Source organism: Leuciscus leuciscus, assembly GCF_965113295.1.
Source record: "Leuciscus leuciscus genome assembly, chromosome: 3".
Lineage (NCBI taxonomy): Eukaryota > Metazoa > Chordata > Actinopteri > Cypriniformes > Leuciscidae > Leuciscus > Leuciscus leuciscus.
In genome coordinates this window covers 58,450,311-58,467,742 of record NC_138727.1, presented here as the reverse complement: position 1 = coordinate 58,467,742, position 17,432 = coordinate 58,450,311, and the positions used below count along the sequence as shown (strand labels likewise).

Below are 17,432 nucleotides of genomic sequence, written 5' to 3'. Positions count from 1 at the left end.
GTCAGTACAGTAGCCTACACTTTAGTAATGTTTCTGTTTAACATGAAATAAAATGACCTGTCCCTGACCCCTCAGGCAGCGCGCCCACTCGCAAAGCAGACAGCCGCGCCTCTGCTACCGCGGGCGTTTTTCCACATTCGAATATTCATTTTCACCTTCGAAATTCTGTTTTTTAAAACTATTTGAATATATATTCGAATTTAGAATATTCGTTGACAGACCTATGGGAGTTGTAGTGTCGTAGTGTCACACTTATTTCAGATGCCTTTTGAAAAGACTACAATTATTCAACCCGCCAAAGTGGCTAGTTGGAGTGACTATGTTACCCGCCACGATCAAAATCCACCCGCATTTGGCGGGTTGGCGGGTGTTAATGTCAAGCCCTGTATATATATATATATATATATATATATTTTTTTTTATATATATATATATATATATATATATATATTATTATGATTTTTTTAAATAGTTAAAATTCGTAAAGGGTTAAAGGGAGTGTGATCCAGTTATACTTGATACTGTCTTGATACTGACAATTGAAATCACTTATTAGTTATACTATGTCAGCAACACATGCCCTAATAATACTATTGAACGCTGTTGCATAATTATTTGTTAAAGTTATGACTTGTAATCTTGTAAGTTTCCCATCTACATTATGCTATTGCTACGGTGGTGCAAGGAGCCGTTGCTTACACACTTGAGCACTGTAACTAATAACAGAAGCGCCTTCAGTGATCAGATTCTGGAATCAAGCCTGATTATATTGTTGATCTTGCAGTGATGTCCGTCAGAATGGCTCCTCCTCTTCCTCTGATACTTCTGCTCATGATTCTCGCATTTCACGGTGAGCTACGAGTTCATTTTAACTTTTGTCAATCATCCTTTTGATCCCCCTTTCACATTTTTTTTATGAATCAAAAATATAATATTACGCAAATTTTAGTCTTTAGTTTAGTAAAAACTAAAATTCAGCTAAATGTTTCATTGTTTCCACCAAACTACAATGTACCAAGATAAAAATCAGTGGACAAATTATGTACTGTACATCACTAACTATTATTTCAGTTGTGTTGCAATGTAAACAGTTCATGTGTTCCAGAGAAAAATAACAACGTAAAGATTTGGAACAACATGAGGGTAATTGTAAAACTTTTTTTTGTGTGTGTGTGCGTGTAAACTATTCCTATAATCTGTGTTTCAGGGGTTTCTGATGCTGATTGGGGTGTGAGTTACAGTCCTTCACACATCTGTGCACTAAAGGACTCAACAGTGATAATGAGATGCACTTATACATACCCTACTGGATATAAGATCATGAAAGTGTTCTGGGCTAAATTGTTAATACATGGTGAAGAGCCTCTAGATCTGTCTGAGGACCCTGAATACAGTCAGAGGCTTCAGTATCTGGGAGATAAACAGCAGAACTGCACCGTCAGACTGAGTCATGTGACACTGAAGGATGAAGACATGTACTATTTCAGATTCATCACTGATAAAGAAAAATGGATTGGTAAACCAGGAGTGACTCTTACTGTCACAGGTGACTTTGGTGAGGTTTATCTCTTCTTCTGTGCATTATGTTGAATAATAATCAGTGTATGACAGCAGCACTAGATATAATGTGTGTGTTGTGTTCAGATCTTCAGGTGGAGTCTCCTGAGAGAGTGACAGAGGGAGATTCAGTCAATCTGAGATGTAAAAGCAGCTGCGCTCTGACTGACAGAGCAACATTCATCTGGTACAGAAACTCACAGCCATTAACTGAGAGAAGAGACAGAAACAATGAACTCCTGCTGCAGTCAGTCAGAAGAGAGGATTCAGGCAGATATAGCTGTGCTGTAGACGGACACACTCACATCTCTCCTGCTGTTCAGCTCAATGTCATGTGTGAGTACAGATTCATTAGTTCTTTTTAAGATTTGGAGATTGTGTTTGAATTAGATGATTTAAGGTTTTCATTTTTGTACTTTTTAGACCCTCCAAAGAACGTCTCAGTGTTGATAAGTGGATCTGGTGTAACAGTGGAGGGAGATTCAGTGACTCTGAACTGCATCAGTGACTCAAACCCTCCTGCTCTGAACTTCAGCTGGATTAAAGGAAGAACTTTTGCAGCATCTGGAAGAATCTTCAACATCTCAAAGATCAGCTCTGATGACAGTGGAGAATACAAGTGCAAGTCCATCAATGAACATGGAGAGAAATACTCTAATGCTGTGACTTTAAACGTCATGTGTGAGTAAATGATGGTTCAGTCACTGTTGTAACAAACAAATTAGTGGATTAACAATCGCAAAACATGGATTTATAGTTTCTTTTGTCTGTTTTAGATCCTCCCAGAAACGTCTCAGTGTTGATGAGTGGATCTGGTGTAATAGTGGAGGGAGATTCAGTGACTCTGAACTGCATCAGTGACTCAAACCCTCCTGCTCTGAACTTCAGCTGGTTTAAGGAGAATGAAACCTCAGCTGTTGGATCTGGACAGAGTTTCAGTGCACTACAGAGTGGACGCTTCTACTGTCAGGCTCACAATCAACATGGATCTCAGAGATCAGACGCTGTAACTGTCACAGGTGAAGCTTTTATTAACACACTCCTGTATCTTCACAACATTCATCAGTTTGGAGAGTTAATCATGATGATCTTCCTCTTTCAGTTCATCATGTTGCTGGTGGTAATGTGACTGTGATCACAGCGGCATCTGGAGGATTTTTCTTCATCATCATATTATTATTATTATTATCATTTATTATGTAAATAAAAGTATATCAATAAAGAGTGCATACATATAATACTTTCAAACTAATTCAGAAAGATATTTGATTATTAATGGTATATGAAACAATGAAATTACTTGTGTTTTTGACAGTAAGAAGAAAAGGATAAACAGAAGATCTGCTATAAATGAGGTGAGATGATCAAAGAACCACAGAATAATATCACTGAAAGAATAAAATTAGCTTTTTTTTGTAAATTCAGAGATGGTTTTCTTTTTACAGCTGGTCCAATGTGAAATATTGATTTGAGCATTATTATGTTTTACTGTTTGAGTAAGAGACTGTAGAGTGACAACACTTTTGATACTTGATTGACGCTTCTGTTCCTAGGGAGTTGGCAAAGACTCTTCCTTTTACGGCAACAGTTTGTGATCAAGTCAGATTACATAATATGTTGGGAAATTATCAGACTGCTCAAACATCTCATGGCAAACTGACAAATACTGAGACGTGAACTCACAGCATTTAAAATGTCTTGTTTTGTGCTGTAAGTCCTTCTCCTTGTTCCCTATCGATGCGGTTTACTCGTACTGCATCGCTCCTTTTTCACAGATTTTACTGAAGTTTTAATAAAATCACGCAGTGAAACTGCACAAGCCAAAGGATGCTCCGCGGAGAGGAACGAACCTATGGCGTGAAAGCCCGACAGAGCCCGCCGAGCTATCCGGCCAGTACTATAAAGGGAAATTTCGGTGCATTCTGCCGCTGAGAATGACAATAACAGAATAACAGAGCCTATTTCTCTAAAAGAGCACTTTTAGCTGGCGTTTGTTTTAAAACGCCTCTAAAGCGATTTGCTTCGCTTGCTGGTGTTGTGCTGAATTTCAACCCCCTGCCAAATTATTACCCACCTCGTAGAAGTCAGTACCTGATTGGCTAATCCTAACCCCACCCCTAATCATAACCCCTCCCCCATGACTAATCCTAAACCTTCCAATGCTAGCGGGGTAATAATTTGGCGGGGGTTGAAATTCGGCACAACACCGGCCCCGGCCCCGTCCCCGCAAGCCACGTTCATTGATAACGGATACTTTCAGTACGAGAGCGCGAGTCTCGTCTCGCTGCATTATTGGACTGCTTTCTCTGAAGAAAGCGGCGACTCCTCGTTCTCCACCATTCTTTTTCTCTCAAGCATGAGACGAAGCAAGAATGGAGCCACTAGGCTGAATGAACGGGACTAAGTGAGTGTTACCAGCATCAGGGCTGGAAAGCCTGTATGGGTAAGTTGAATGAATCACTCTTGTCGGCTCTGTAGAATAATTAAAGAAACGCTGTGAGACAGGAGGGTAACACTTTATTTCGATAGTCCACTTTAGACATTCCACTAACTATAAGTAACTTTGCAACTGCATGTCAACTAACTCTCATTAGAGTATTAATAGACTGTCTGCTTAATATCTGATAACTCTTTATTCTGATGTTCTCCAAACAGATATTCTACTGACTATAAGTAACTTGGCAACTACAAGTCAATTTATTCTACTAACCCGAACACTGTCAGGTTTCGTACAGGAAACAGACGAGATGGTAAGTTTAATGTGTTTATTTAGCAGAATGGATCGGATCCAGAGAAGAATGGTGAGTAAACCGAAATTAGATAAACAATGGAAGCTTAGCTGAATGATAATCAAGTCTCTTTCTCTTTACAGATGAAGATTCTCTGAAGATGGACTGAAGACAGGCTGAAGAAGATCGGGATCGACGGTAAGTATGCAGGTAGGTGATGTAGAGAGTCTGTGTGTCATGAAAAGACGTGTATTGACGAGACCAGATGAGGAGTGAAGGGAGAGTGCTGAATATATAGGGCTTGTTAACGAGGGAGTGCAGGTGATGATGGTTGATAGAGTGCAGGTGTGCAAAGGAGGATGATGGGAAGTGTAGTGCACACACAGATGAGGAAGAAGACAGTGAATGTGACATTACTCCCCCCTCCCGCTAGGCGCGAACCGTGCCGTAGAATGCAGAACACAGGAGAGGGGGTGGGCATCCTGGAGTCTGTGACCGGAGGGTGGATAGGGAGACGACAGACAGGAGACTCCAGGATGCTATCACCGACCATGGCGGTGCAGGCTGTGGAGATGGCCATGGTGAAGCAGGCTGAGGAGGCAGCCACGGCGAAGCAGGCTGAGGAGATGGCCATGGTGGAGAAGACCCATCGGGCGGCCACGGCGGTGAAGACCCCTCGGGTGACCATGGTGGAGAGGACCCTTCGGGTGACCATGGCGGAGAGGACCCTTCGGGTGGCCATGGTGGAGAGGACTTATTGCCCCCCCAAAAAAATTTCTTGGGGAGGTTAACGGGCTTAGGCTCCGGGTAGGAGGAGTCCAGCGGCGAAGGCGTGTCAGGGCTGGACGAGACCAGCGGCGAGGGCAGGTCAGGACTGGACAGGACTAGCGGTGAAGAGGACCTTGAGCTGGGCAGGACCAGCGCCGATGAGGGCTCTGAGCTGGACGGGACCAGCGATGAAGAGGGCTTTGAGCTGGACAGGACCAGCGATGAAGAGGGCGTTGAGCTGGACAGGGCCAGCGATGAAGAGGGCGTTAAGCTGGACAGGGCCAGCGACGAAGAGTGCTTCGAGCTGGACGGAACCAGCGGCGAAGAGGGCTTCGAACTGGGCGGAACCAGCGGTGAAGAGGGCTCTGAGCTGGACGGGATCAGCGGCGAAGAGGGCTCTGAGCTGGACGGGACCAGCGGCGAAGAGGGCTTTGAGCTGGACGGGACCAGCGGCGAAGAGGGCTCTGAGCTGGACGGGACCAGCGGCGAAGAGGGCTCTGAGCTGGACGGGACCAGCGGCGAAGAGGGCTCTGAGCTGGACGGGACCAGCGGCGAAGAGGGCTTTGAGCTGGACGGAACCAGCAGCGAAGAGGGCTTCGTGCTGTCGCTGTGAGCAGTCTCAGCTGGGCAGTCGCTGTGAGCAGTCTCGGCTGGGCAGTCGCTGTGAGCAGTCTCGGCTGGGCAGTCGCTGTGAGCAGTCTCGGCTGGGCAGACCCTTGCTGGCTCTGGCTCGACTGGGCAGACGCTTGCAGGCTCTGGTTCGACTGGGCAGACGCTTGCAGGCTCTGGTTCATCTGGGCAGACACTTGAAGGCTCGATATGGTTCTGGATGAGGATGGGTGAGGAAGTGAAGATGACTGGTGGCTGTGGTTCAACTGGGCCGATGAGAGGAGGGAGATCGGAGAAGTCATCCTCCTTGAGTTGCGTTTCGGACCCGAACTGGAATGCCGGCTCGGCAGGAACCAACCGGATGATGAACAGGGCTGCGTAGAATAATGAAAGCTGACTCGTTCTGGAATCCGAAGGATTCTGCATCTTGGTCTGGTCTTCTGTCAGGTTTCGTACAGGAAACAGACGAGATGGTAAGTTTAATGTGTTTATTTAGCAGAATGGATCAGATCCAGAGAAGAATGGTGAGTAAACCGAAATTAGATAAACAATGGAAGCTTAGCTGAATGATAATCAAGTCTCTCTTTCTCTTTGCAGATGAAGATGGACTGAAGACAGGCTGAAGAAGATCGGGATCGACGGTAAGTATGCAGGTAGGTGATGTAGCAAGTCTGTGTGTCATGAAAAGACATGTATTGACAAGACCAGACAAGGAGTGAAGGGAGAGTGCTGAATATATAGGGCTTGTTAACGAGGGAGTGCAGGTGATGATGATGATCGCTGATAGAGTGCAGGTGTGCAAAGGAGGATGATGGGAAGTGTAGTGCACACACAGATGAGGAAGAAGACGGTGAATGTGACAAAAACAACCATAAGCTAACAGTCTACTGACAGTCTACTACAGTCTACTAATACTAGTTAGTTGACATGTAGTTGCAAAGTTACTTATAGTTAGTAGAATGTCTAAAGTGGACTATCTAAATAAAGTGGAACCGACAGGCTGTAAGCTCCGGCAAAATTTAATTAACTCTGATTATTTTCTTACCTTTCAATGTATTCACAACATTAACATATTTAACTTTATTGAACAACAATTACTTGTTTCTCTGTAACACAACACATTAAAGAAAATAACATTTCAATAAAGGGCTTTTCAGAAGTTACTTTTGTCTGAAGTTCTGTATTCAGCCCTGTTTAGCCTTGGCACTCTTGGGCCCTTATTGAAGCGCCCTAGGCCTGGGCCCTAGACTGACTGTCATTCCACAGTTCTAAGTCTAGCAACGCAATAGGAGTGAACCGTATCGATAGGTAACGTACTCGGTTACAAGCGTAACCTTGGTTCCCTGAGATAACGGGAACGTGTACTGTGTCACCGGCCGTGCTGTCATGCTGCACGACTTGCCGTATCGTCGCTTCAGTCGAATTAACCTGATTCCTACGGGCAGAATGCATGCTTATATAGAGGGCTGGCCCTGCCCATTGGCTCGTGCAGTTTAACTGCGTGATTTTATTAAAACTGCAGTGAATTGGAGAAAAAGGAGATTTTCCATTGTGTCTAGCGATGCAGTACTCGTTCCAGTTATCTCAGGGAACCGAGGTTACGCTATAATAACTGAGTACGTTTCCCTGTAGAACGATGATCCCAGTGCAAACACATATGCAGCTCTTGACCTCAAGTCCAGATCATCTGACCTCTACGACACACTCACAGTAAGTGAAATGTTGAAAACTACATGTGCAAATTGCAAAACAGTTTGTTCATTCAAAATGTAGGTAATAATCTTTCTGTCTTTCACACAGTCTGTCTCGGATCCTGCTGTTCACCAGTCCGGCTCTTCTGAATATGAGAATCTGTCTCTTCAGTAGCTCTTCAAGTCTTCTCAAGAAGAAACTCCCATCACTCTTACTCCTCAATAGATACTATACAGTCCTTATATTCAGTCTTTTCAATCTATATTATACGAGCAATCTCACCAACAGTAATCAAATTGTTAAAATATGTGAGAAAGATTATTTGTACCATTGTAGTGTTTGCTTTATTTATGTGGTTTTTAAAAATGTTTGCGGATCTGAGCAAATGTGTTTCCCTTAACAATAACAATACATGCCAAGACGCAGCGCTAAGATGAAGCATAAGTTAAACTTTACTCATCTTTTGTTGCATCATTGGACACGCCCACATCACAACTACCAATGAAAATGAAGAACTTTGTGTGTGAACACACCTTTAGAGTTTCCATTCTGCAGAGAAGTGATGTTTCTCATTGCTTTTGTAGAAAGTAATGGATTATATTCATTAATAAATGAGTTTACCACTGTGAGCTGTTGCTTTATTAAAGGTTGGGTAGGTAGGAATTGTCTAAAAAACATCTTTTCCAAATTTGTTTAAACTTTATTTATATATCAATACATAATTAAAATGTAAGTACTCTGAAAAAGAAAGTATAAAAATCGAGTGTCTGTAGACCTCTCACGACTGTTTTAAAGTCAGCTCATTATTTCCATTCACTCCACCCCCTCCCTTCTGGGCTTCTTCCAAAGCCATGCCCCCAAAACACATGAACGCGCGACTCCGACCGCTGTGCTGGAAGACGCATTATTTACCTAGTAAACATGCAGGGACACTGATGACGGCGGATAAACAGTTATCGCACATTCACTGGTAGGGACGAAACCTCAACAATATGCTTTACATTGACTATGGCCTGCCCATACTTTGACTACAAACTTGGTCCTCAAATCATTACGTATTTTGCAATACATGTAATGTAACTTCATAACGTTGCACTCTTTCTATAAGTTATAAATAGCTAGCAAGATAATAATGGTAACGTTACAGTATCTAAGTAATTATGTGTAATGCTAAATAAGGTTTGCTAGTACATTATTTCAGCAACATGACAAGCCAGTGAATTAGCAGGTTTCAATTGTTGCTTTGCACAGTGCGTGACATTTTATCTGTATGTTATGCGGCTAGAGTTTTGACACTGAGTCAATGGGCTCCGACGGGCTTGTTTATCGTCATCGGTCTTTTTCCGTTTACCTGTCTTTGTTGCGTGAGCTGGTGCCACTCGAGAAATTGGCAGTTTTAGTTGTTTGTCCGCCATTAGCAGAGCTGCGGCACACCGGCTATCTTGATTTTGAACGACTGTAGGCGCTGTGCGAGAGAGGGGGGTGATCAGCGCGTACACAAGCTTGATTGACACTGCTAAGACACTCCACCTGGCTCTGATTGGTTGTTTCTTACCGGGAGCGGTGTATTTCTGCAAATGGCAATAGGACCACTGGGAGGAGCCTGAGGAGCTTGATTTTTTCACAGATTATCTGTCTCATATTCTACTGTCAGGACATAATGACAGTTTTAACAAATATGTAAAAAATACATTTTTACAGAAGTTACCAACTGCAGCTTTAAAGAACTAGTAAATCATGCTCGATAATATATAGCAGTTTATTAAAGGGTTTTATCTTTATTCCTTTTTAAATAACACATTAAATTATAAAAAGGTACATGGCCATTCAACCTTCTGTTTTGAATGAGTGCTTTAGAGCGTGTATTAAACTGGCTAGTAGTTTTTTCAAACCACATTTTGAAATTCTGATGCTTTGACGCTAGAGGGCGATGAGCAAACATGGGCGATGGGTTTTTACATGTCAGGTGTTAAAAAATAAAATAAAACACCCAATATACAGATGTTTCATAGATACTATAAGATATAATCAATAATTACAATTACACAAATCCAACATAAATATTGGATAGGTAAGATAGGTAAGATTAATTACCAGGGTAAGATTAATTTAAAATGAAAACACTAATATTAATCATGAAAGACTTCTCTTGTATATTATGTTCTATAGTCTTTAAAATATCCATCAGTGTGTTGAAGGATTTTTCAGATATTATCAATAAATTGTGTTGTATTATTTAGCTTGTTCCTGGGTCTTATCTTTGCATTTACATGCATTTGACCAGCAGATGTCCTCAGAGAAACGCTGAAACGGGCGCTCGAGGTCCGCGGCGATGTCGGCCACCCACCCGACCCATCTTGAAACATGGACCAAGGATTCTAACACACGCGTGAGTCAGAGGGTGTCTACGAGCCCCCACGGCGCAATGAAGGTGAAGGCCGGCGCATGCCGGCCCGGGTGGGATCCCCCCTCCCCGGAGGGCGGCGCACCACCGGCCCGTCTCACCCGGTCCGCTGGGGAGGTGGAGGTGGAGCGAGAGCGCGCACGATGGGACCCGAAAGATGGTGAACTATGTCTGGGCAGGGCGAAGCCAGAGGAAACTCTGGTGGAGGCCCGCAGCGGTCCTGACGTGCAAATCGGTCGTCCGACCTGGGTATAGGGGCGAAAGACTAATCGAACCATCTAGTAGCTGGTTCCCTCCGAAGGTTCCCTCAGGATAGCAGGTGCTCGCCATGCAGTTTTATCCGGTAAAGCGAATGACTAGAGGCCTTGGAGCCGAAACGATCTCAACTTAATCTATATTTCCTCCTCATTTCCTTGAATTTGAGACTGTGCATTCTGTATTACAATTCTGGTGACGGATGCACATCGTCACAGTCGACGATGATCTCTGGATCTATATTTTATCTTTATTCTTTTTAAATAGAAATTAAATTTGCAAAAATAAACGGACCAATTTCAGCCCATTGTTTCATATTGGTGCTTTGAAGCTCGTATCAACCTGTCACGTGATTTCAACAAACGAGACTTTAGTACGTCATCAGGCTTGTTCGACTTGAACCGGAGCTGCACAGACTGATCGGTTTATGACGTCAAAGTACCTCGAGAGCGATTGAAAAGCATACGAGCCGTCCGCTCTCTAATCGCTCTCGCGGTACTTTGATGTCAATTACAGATCAGTCTGTGCAGCTCCGGTTCAAGTCGAACAAGCCTATAATGTTTCAAACCATGTTTTGAAATTGTGATGATTTGGCGCTAGAGGGCGATGATCCCACAGCAAACTTTAAGTCCACCCCTCAGAAATAATTTATATATTGTTGTGTCTCTGTGCAGATATTGCAGTTCATATCCTTATAAGAGTCTGGGAAAACTGTTCATGATTGTTTTAAAATAATATATGAGTTTTATGTTTGAGTGATGTCATTTCCAATTACTGAATTGCCCAATCGTGTAGCAAACCAGCACAACCATGTGGGGCCAAGATGGGTTTGGCCTGGGTTATCAAACTGGGTTCTAGACAGTTTTGTCCACAGTTTCCATGTAGGCCCCACATGGGTTAGCCAGATGAAATGAACACTGCTCAGTGTGCACACTACAGGCAAAATGTCAGAGCTAATGAGATAATTAAGTAATAACAAGCAGAAGGAAAGAGGAACAACAATAACAGAAACTACAACCTGACTTCAGCCACAGCCTTAGAAGAAATCAACTGAAATAAAAGAAGACATTAAATCTGTGAAGATCTCAGCAGAGGAGGATTAAACAACTCCACAAACAGCATTACCAGCTTCACTTATTAAATCATCACAACATTTAATGATGATTACATTATTATTTTAAGTTGCCAAAACAACCTGAAGCGTAATGGCTAACTCGGACCACGTGTGCCTTTTATAACCAATCACATTACAGCCATATTTGGTTATAATATATTGGTAATATTGGTAAAATAAATATACCGGTCAAAAGTTTTAGATCTTTACGATTTTTAATGTTTTTAAAAGAAGTATCTTCTGCTCACCAAGGCTGCATTTATTTGATTAAAAATACAAACAAAAACAGTCATATTGTGAAATATTATTACAATTTAAAACAGCTGTTTTCTATGTGAATATACAGTTAAGTGTAATTTATTCCTGTGATCAAAGCTGAATGTTCAGCATCATTACTCCAGTCTTCAGTGTCACATGATCCTTCAGAAATCACTCTAATATGATGATGTGATGCTCAAGAAACATTTATGATTATTATCAATGTTGAAAACAGTTTTTTACATTTTTATTTCATGATGCCATGATGGATAGAAAGTTCAAAAGAACAGCATTTATCTGAAATGGAAAGCTTTTGTAACATTAAACACTACTCTTCAAATGTCAGTAAGTATTTTAATTTTATTTTGGGGGGAAATAAATAAAATAAATCAATACTTTTATTCATCAAGGTTGAGTTAAACTGATCAAAAGTTACAGTAAAGATATTTTAAATAATATTAATTTTAGGATAATTGAACTTAATTAACTTAATTGTTTGGACAAAATTAAGACTGTTAACCTTATTCAACTAAACGGCATTGGATTAACCTAATGTAATTAACTTAAGTTAATTTAAATAAATAATGTTACATAAATCCAGCGTAACCTAGTTACGTGGAACATGTTGACATAAAAAAAGTTAATTAAAGCCAACATAGCATTTTTTAGAGTGAAGGCTTGTATTTTAAACATAACCCTTTTCATTATCAAATAAATCCATAATTTATTCATTTTAATAACATCTTGAGACTTGCTGAAATTATTAGACTTTTATTTAAATGTTAAATGTTAATATACTGTATATACTGAAATAACATTAAAATAAATAAAACATAAATTGTTCACAACTTGTTACAACTCAGAAACAACAGTCAAACAAACTCTAAAGTTAATGATGTAAGGGTCAAGAGCCCAACTAAAGCAAACACTGATCACCATAACGGTGTCTTAAAAATTAGACATCAGGTGTCTTCAATAATGATCAATCATCACTCAATGAATCACTTAATTAGCTCATTAACTTTAACACTCTTGAGTGTTAATTTAACACTCATATTTTAACACTTTAACACTCTTGAGTCTGGAGCCATATAAACTCCCAGGAGAGTTCATTTACACTGGAGTTTTTGCTGTGTATTTTCATGGTCATAGAAACAGGTTATGCATGTGTAAAAACATGCTCATGAGCATCTCTATAGACTGACATAAAGTTTATCCAATTTAACTTTTGTTTTATTACTTTAGTCTAATGTTGTCTCTGATGTTGCTATGTCACTGTGTTTAAACTTTACTTCTGCTATCAGCACTATGAAGTTTCATATCCTCATATTGAATATAAAGTGCTGACCACATAAAAACCCAATGCTGGTTTCAGCCTGTTCATTCGGCAGTGATATGAGTGTTGGTGAAACGGTAAGAGAATCATTTACTAATCAATCTTTATATTCAAATATGTTATAGGGGAGACTGGGGCTAGTTGTCACACAGTCACTATAAGGTTTAAGGTCAAAAGTTCTAGTGTGTTTGCATGCTATGACGTTATGAAAAGTGCAACAGTAGCTGCAAACCACGTCATGTATGCGTAATGAGTCAAATGTTTTTAGGGCCCGAGCACCGATGGTGTGAGGACCCTCTTGGAATTGCTCCGTTTATTATTTATTTCATTTGTTGCTTTTATTTTCAACTTTAACACCCAGCCTGTATATTATTGCTTCCAGAAAAAAAATTGTGTGTGGGTGCTACGGGAGTGCTTTGGTCTTTCTCAGCGGTGCTAAAGCAATTGCTAGCCCCTCCCTAGCGCCGGCCATGCCCAAGTCTTTAAGCTGTGTCTCTATACAGAAAGTGACTTTTAAAAAGAAATCTTTACCTTTAGAAATATTCACTGGAGCAAACGTGTGACAACTAAACCCAGTTTGTCTGTGTGAATACTGTAAATATTCACACACATTTGTCCAAAAAAAAAATCAGATTTTCGGAGATAATATGCTGTTGTTGATCAAATATTTTATATGATTTTTCCAGCTCAGTGAGTAAATATCCTTGTGGTTAAAACTTTAAAATCTTTATGTGATGATTAGATGTGATTTTTTAGTAAATATAAGCCTATTACGAAGACCAAATGCTGTTTTTCATAGTTGGTGTCATTACCTCTTACTGTATAATCTTAACCCACAAGACTATCTTCGTCAACAGTTTACGGTTGATGCTGCTCAATTTGATCTGGCCTAAAAGAGGAAGTTAAGGGCTTGTGTGTTTAAATTAACCATTTCTAAACCAGTCGCAATGAGTATGGCTGAAGTTAATTGTTTTAGTTTTCTTAATTTGGCCGGATAAGTGATTTGGCCTGCCGATTGGTCCTTGTTGAGTGGGGCTTGACTCCAATAAGGTGGAAGCGGCCGTAATATTTAAGGACCCGTATTTTGATGGGTGTACGGGTCTCGTAGGTCTGGGTTCTTCCCTTCCTGGCGTTTCTGTTTCTGTTTCTGTTTCGGTTCTCGGTCCCCTGTCCCCTTTAAGGTATGTTGACACTCTCTTTCTGGCGGTGTAAATACGCGGATTACTTTAGTAATGTGCTTTATTTATAGTTTATTTATAGCGGGGCTGGTGGTGATGGCATTGTAAGTTGCTTTCAGGTACGTTGATATAATATACAGTACATCCAAAGCTCTATCGCTGGTGTTTGGGGTAATTATTATGTCACGTTTAGCAGTAAGAACGCGTTGGCAGATGCGGGTGAACGCTGGCCAGTAAACAGAGCCGCAGCAGCACAGGTTGAGTAACCATACAGCGCTGCGTTTGATCGCGATTTTGCCTAAACCGTAATTAACCTCTCCCTTGTTCACATTCGGGGTTCGGGACATTTAGGTTGACTTGTGTCTGAAGGTGAAGGTGAAGGTGAATGGAGAATGGATCATCGCGGTCTCTAGCCATAGTGGAGAACGCTGCACGTGACGCTGCTGCTATTTTGCTTCCCAGCAACGTTTTCTTGTTTAATTTGTTTACTTTTACCAGTGTATTTGTGCTGCTGGACTAACGCCTGGTGATTTATATGGCAGGTATGGTGGAAGGCTAGCTTTCTAGCTTGGTGTCCGCCTGGCTGCCTACCAGGGTTATTTTGTTGTGTTTATGTACAGTTTATTTTCTTTTTGTTTTGCTGGGTTGTTTTCTATATTGTTTCTTTTGAACTTTGGTTTCGTCTAACAGTGGGTTTATTTTGTGGTAAATTCAGTTTTGTGTGATTACTTGTGGGCATTTCTCATGTTTGTATTTTATTATGTGTTTGTTTCTCCCTCATTCCCAGTCCTGTTATTTTGGTGCCACTAGTCGCTGATTGTCAGCCTGAGCGGCGGAAGGTACCGCGAGGGTACAGTGTCACGGTAACGTATAACTATAATAGTCACGGTAACGGAAGGTACCGTGACTATTATAGTCGCCATATCTGCTGGCTGTACTTTAGCTTTCTTTTTATTATTTTGTGTGACTTTGTAACAAAGTTTGTTTGATTGTTAATGCGAGTCCCTTGCTTCTCTCTCCAGGAGCCAGTTAGGATTTGGCGCGGAACGGAGGAGGCTAGCTGCTTCACTCGAGTGGTGTGCTACACCGTGTGCTACATCGTGTGCTGTGTGTGCCTCCCTGTGTGCTGACGAAACGTCCTTATGTTGTGGGTGTGCTGGTTTGATTTGCTGTGACTTAAGGTGGGTTTGGACAACCTCTGGAACTGCAGTCGGCCTGCCCTGTTCCCGCCAAAGTTGGCTTGGAGGAAGTATTTGTTACGGTGTGAGTCCTGAGAGTGAGTTTTATAATAAAGTGTTTTTTTGTACTGTCCCTCACGTCTCAAGTTATCTGCCTGTCCAAATGGCAATACCTGTGTGTCTTTCTTGGGAGGTATTTTCCTGGTGCCCCACCAGGGTGGCGTAGTCGGATTAAGTTATTAGGGATTAACTGTTCCCTCAATTCGAGTTATCGCCACATTAAGTTATATTTGTTTGTTTACTAGGTTATGTACTATACAAATTTCAACAGAATTAAACCATTAAATTTAACAGAAATAAGCCACTGTACATTTGTTGTAGGTGTTGCTATGGTAATGTCGGTAATGCCTTAGATTACAGCCCGGAAAGTCCTGCGTAATTAAATCGATTTTACAGTGTAACTTTCGGTAATTATAGTGTACCTATAAAGTATTTACATGCAAGTATAAGGGAACAATATGTAAAGTTTGGGGAATAAAGGGGTAACACCCAGGAGATTAATAAAAAAAAAAGTATTTTTACAGTAAGTATTATAGAACTAAGGGGTACTTATTCTACTATTATGATACAATAATCTTACATTTGGGAGCAATTTAGCAAGAACATACACTACGTACCTTTTTGTAATAATGGTGTACCTATATACTGTATAGGCTTTTTGAAAAATAACAGGGTACATATCTATGCATTTATTCTGTAATCTTTTTAACAAAAGTGCACCGAAAACTAAAACAATTGCAACTTTTGCCTAAATATTGGGGAAAGATGCTCTTGTTTCATGTAGTGGTGCTTGTTACCCTCTTGTTCCATGTAGTTACAGGGCAAGTACAATAAAAATACAAACAAACTTTATTATTTTCAATAAAATATCAACAACTAAATATCTGTTAATTCTCAACAAGAACTTTTGTACATGTAGGAAAGAAATAATCGTAAACTGGTTCGTAAACTGGTTTCACACTCGGTGGCTGGAAGTCGGTTGTAGTTCTTGTGTTTTTTATTTTTTCTGTTCGTTTGTCTGTCCTTCAGTGATTCTGCTTATCAGGTGTTCATCAGTTTCTCAATTCACTCACTTCTTTTCATTCACTCTGTCAAGGGGACTATATTAGTGAACTAATGTAGGGAATAGTGAATGAGTGTATAGGGTGTGATTGGGAAAACAGCCTCTGAGTGTCGATTTTGAGCGCTGTTGATTTACAGTATATTCCTGTAGGCTAGTTTTGTTTTCTACGGTATATTACTGTTTTAATGGAAAATGGTATGATATTGTCAGAATTTGGCCTTTTTACAGCAAGGGTTAACAGTGTAATGCAAGCTCATGTGTTCCTAAAAGTACAGTATGTATTGGTACATCATTATTACAAAAAGGTACACAGTGTATGTTCTCTCTAAATTGCTCCCAAATGTAAGATTGTTGTATCATAATAGTAGAATAAGTATCCCTTAGTTATATAATACTTATAAGTATTATATAACTAAGGGGTATTTATTCTACTATTATGATACAACAATCTTACATGGACTGCCATTACGGTAACACTTTGGATTACAGCCCGGAAAGTACTGCATAATTAAGACGAATTTACAGCACAACTTTCGGTAATTATAGTGTACCTACAAAGTACTTGCATGTAAGTATATGGGGAACAATATGTAAAGTTTGGGGAATAAAGGGGTAACAACTAGGAGAATTAAAAAAAATATTTATACAGTGTAAATATGTTTTTAATTCTCCTGGTTGTTACCCCTTTACTACGTCAGCAACACATGCCCTAATAATACTTTTGAATGCTTTTGCATAATTATTTGTTGAAGTTATTACTTGTAATCTTGTAAGTTTCCCATCTACATTATGCTATTGCTAAGGTGTTGCAAGGAACCATTGCTTACACATTTGAGCACTGTAACTAATAACAGAAGCGCCTTCAGTGATCAGATTCTGGAATCAAGTCTTTTATATTGTTGATCTTGCAGTGATGTCCGTCAGAATGGCTCCTCCTCTTCCTCTGATACTTCTGCTCATGTTTCTCGCATTTCACGGTGAGCTACGAGTTCATTTTAACTTTTGTCAATCAACCTTTTGAACCCTCTTTCACATTTTTTGTATGAATCAAAAATATAATATTAAGCAAATTTTAGTCTTTAGTTTAGTAAAAAAATAAAGTTCAGCTAAATGTTTCATTGTTTCCCCCAAACTAAAACGTACCAAGATAAAAATAAATGTACATGTTATGTACTGTACATCACTAACTATTATTTATATTGAGTTGCAATGTAAACAGTTCATGTGTACC

The 17,432-nt window shown here is 40.4% G+C and overlaps 2 protein-coding genes across 2 annotated transcripts in view; both read left to right on the top strand.

Annotated features, from left to right (window-relative positions):
* Positions 1–565: 565 nt before the first annotated feature.
* LOC309493638 (sialoadhesin-like) overlaps positions 566–17,432 on the top strand; it is a 190,702-nt gene continuing 173,835 nt past the window's right edge. The window contains exons 1-2 of the mRNA XM_082162792.1: positions 566–850; positions 1,208–1,546. Coding sequence (XP_082018918.1) covers positions 787–850; positions 1,208–1,546 — 403 coding nt within the window. The 5' untranslated portion in view covers positions 566–786. The remainder of the gene's footprint in view (positions 851–1,207; positions 1,547–17,432) is intronic.
* On the top strand, positions 1,626–7,984 carry LOC309494740 (B-cell receptor CD22-like; the record flags this gene model as incomplete). Its single annotated transcript, XM_082164151.1, has 7 exons — positions 1,626–1,827; positions 1,924–2,238; positions 2,334–2,576; positions 2,660–2,756; positions 2,873–2,912; positions 7,296–7,373; positions 7,464–7,984. 7 exons carry the CDS (start codon positions 1,626–1,628, stop codon positions 7,527–7,529), a joined length of 1,041 nt encoding a protein of 346 aa, XP_082020277.1. The 3' UTR covers positions 7,530–7,984.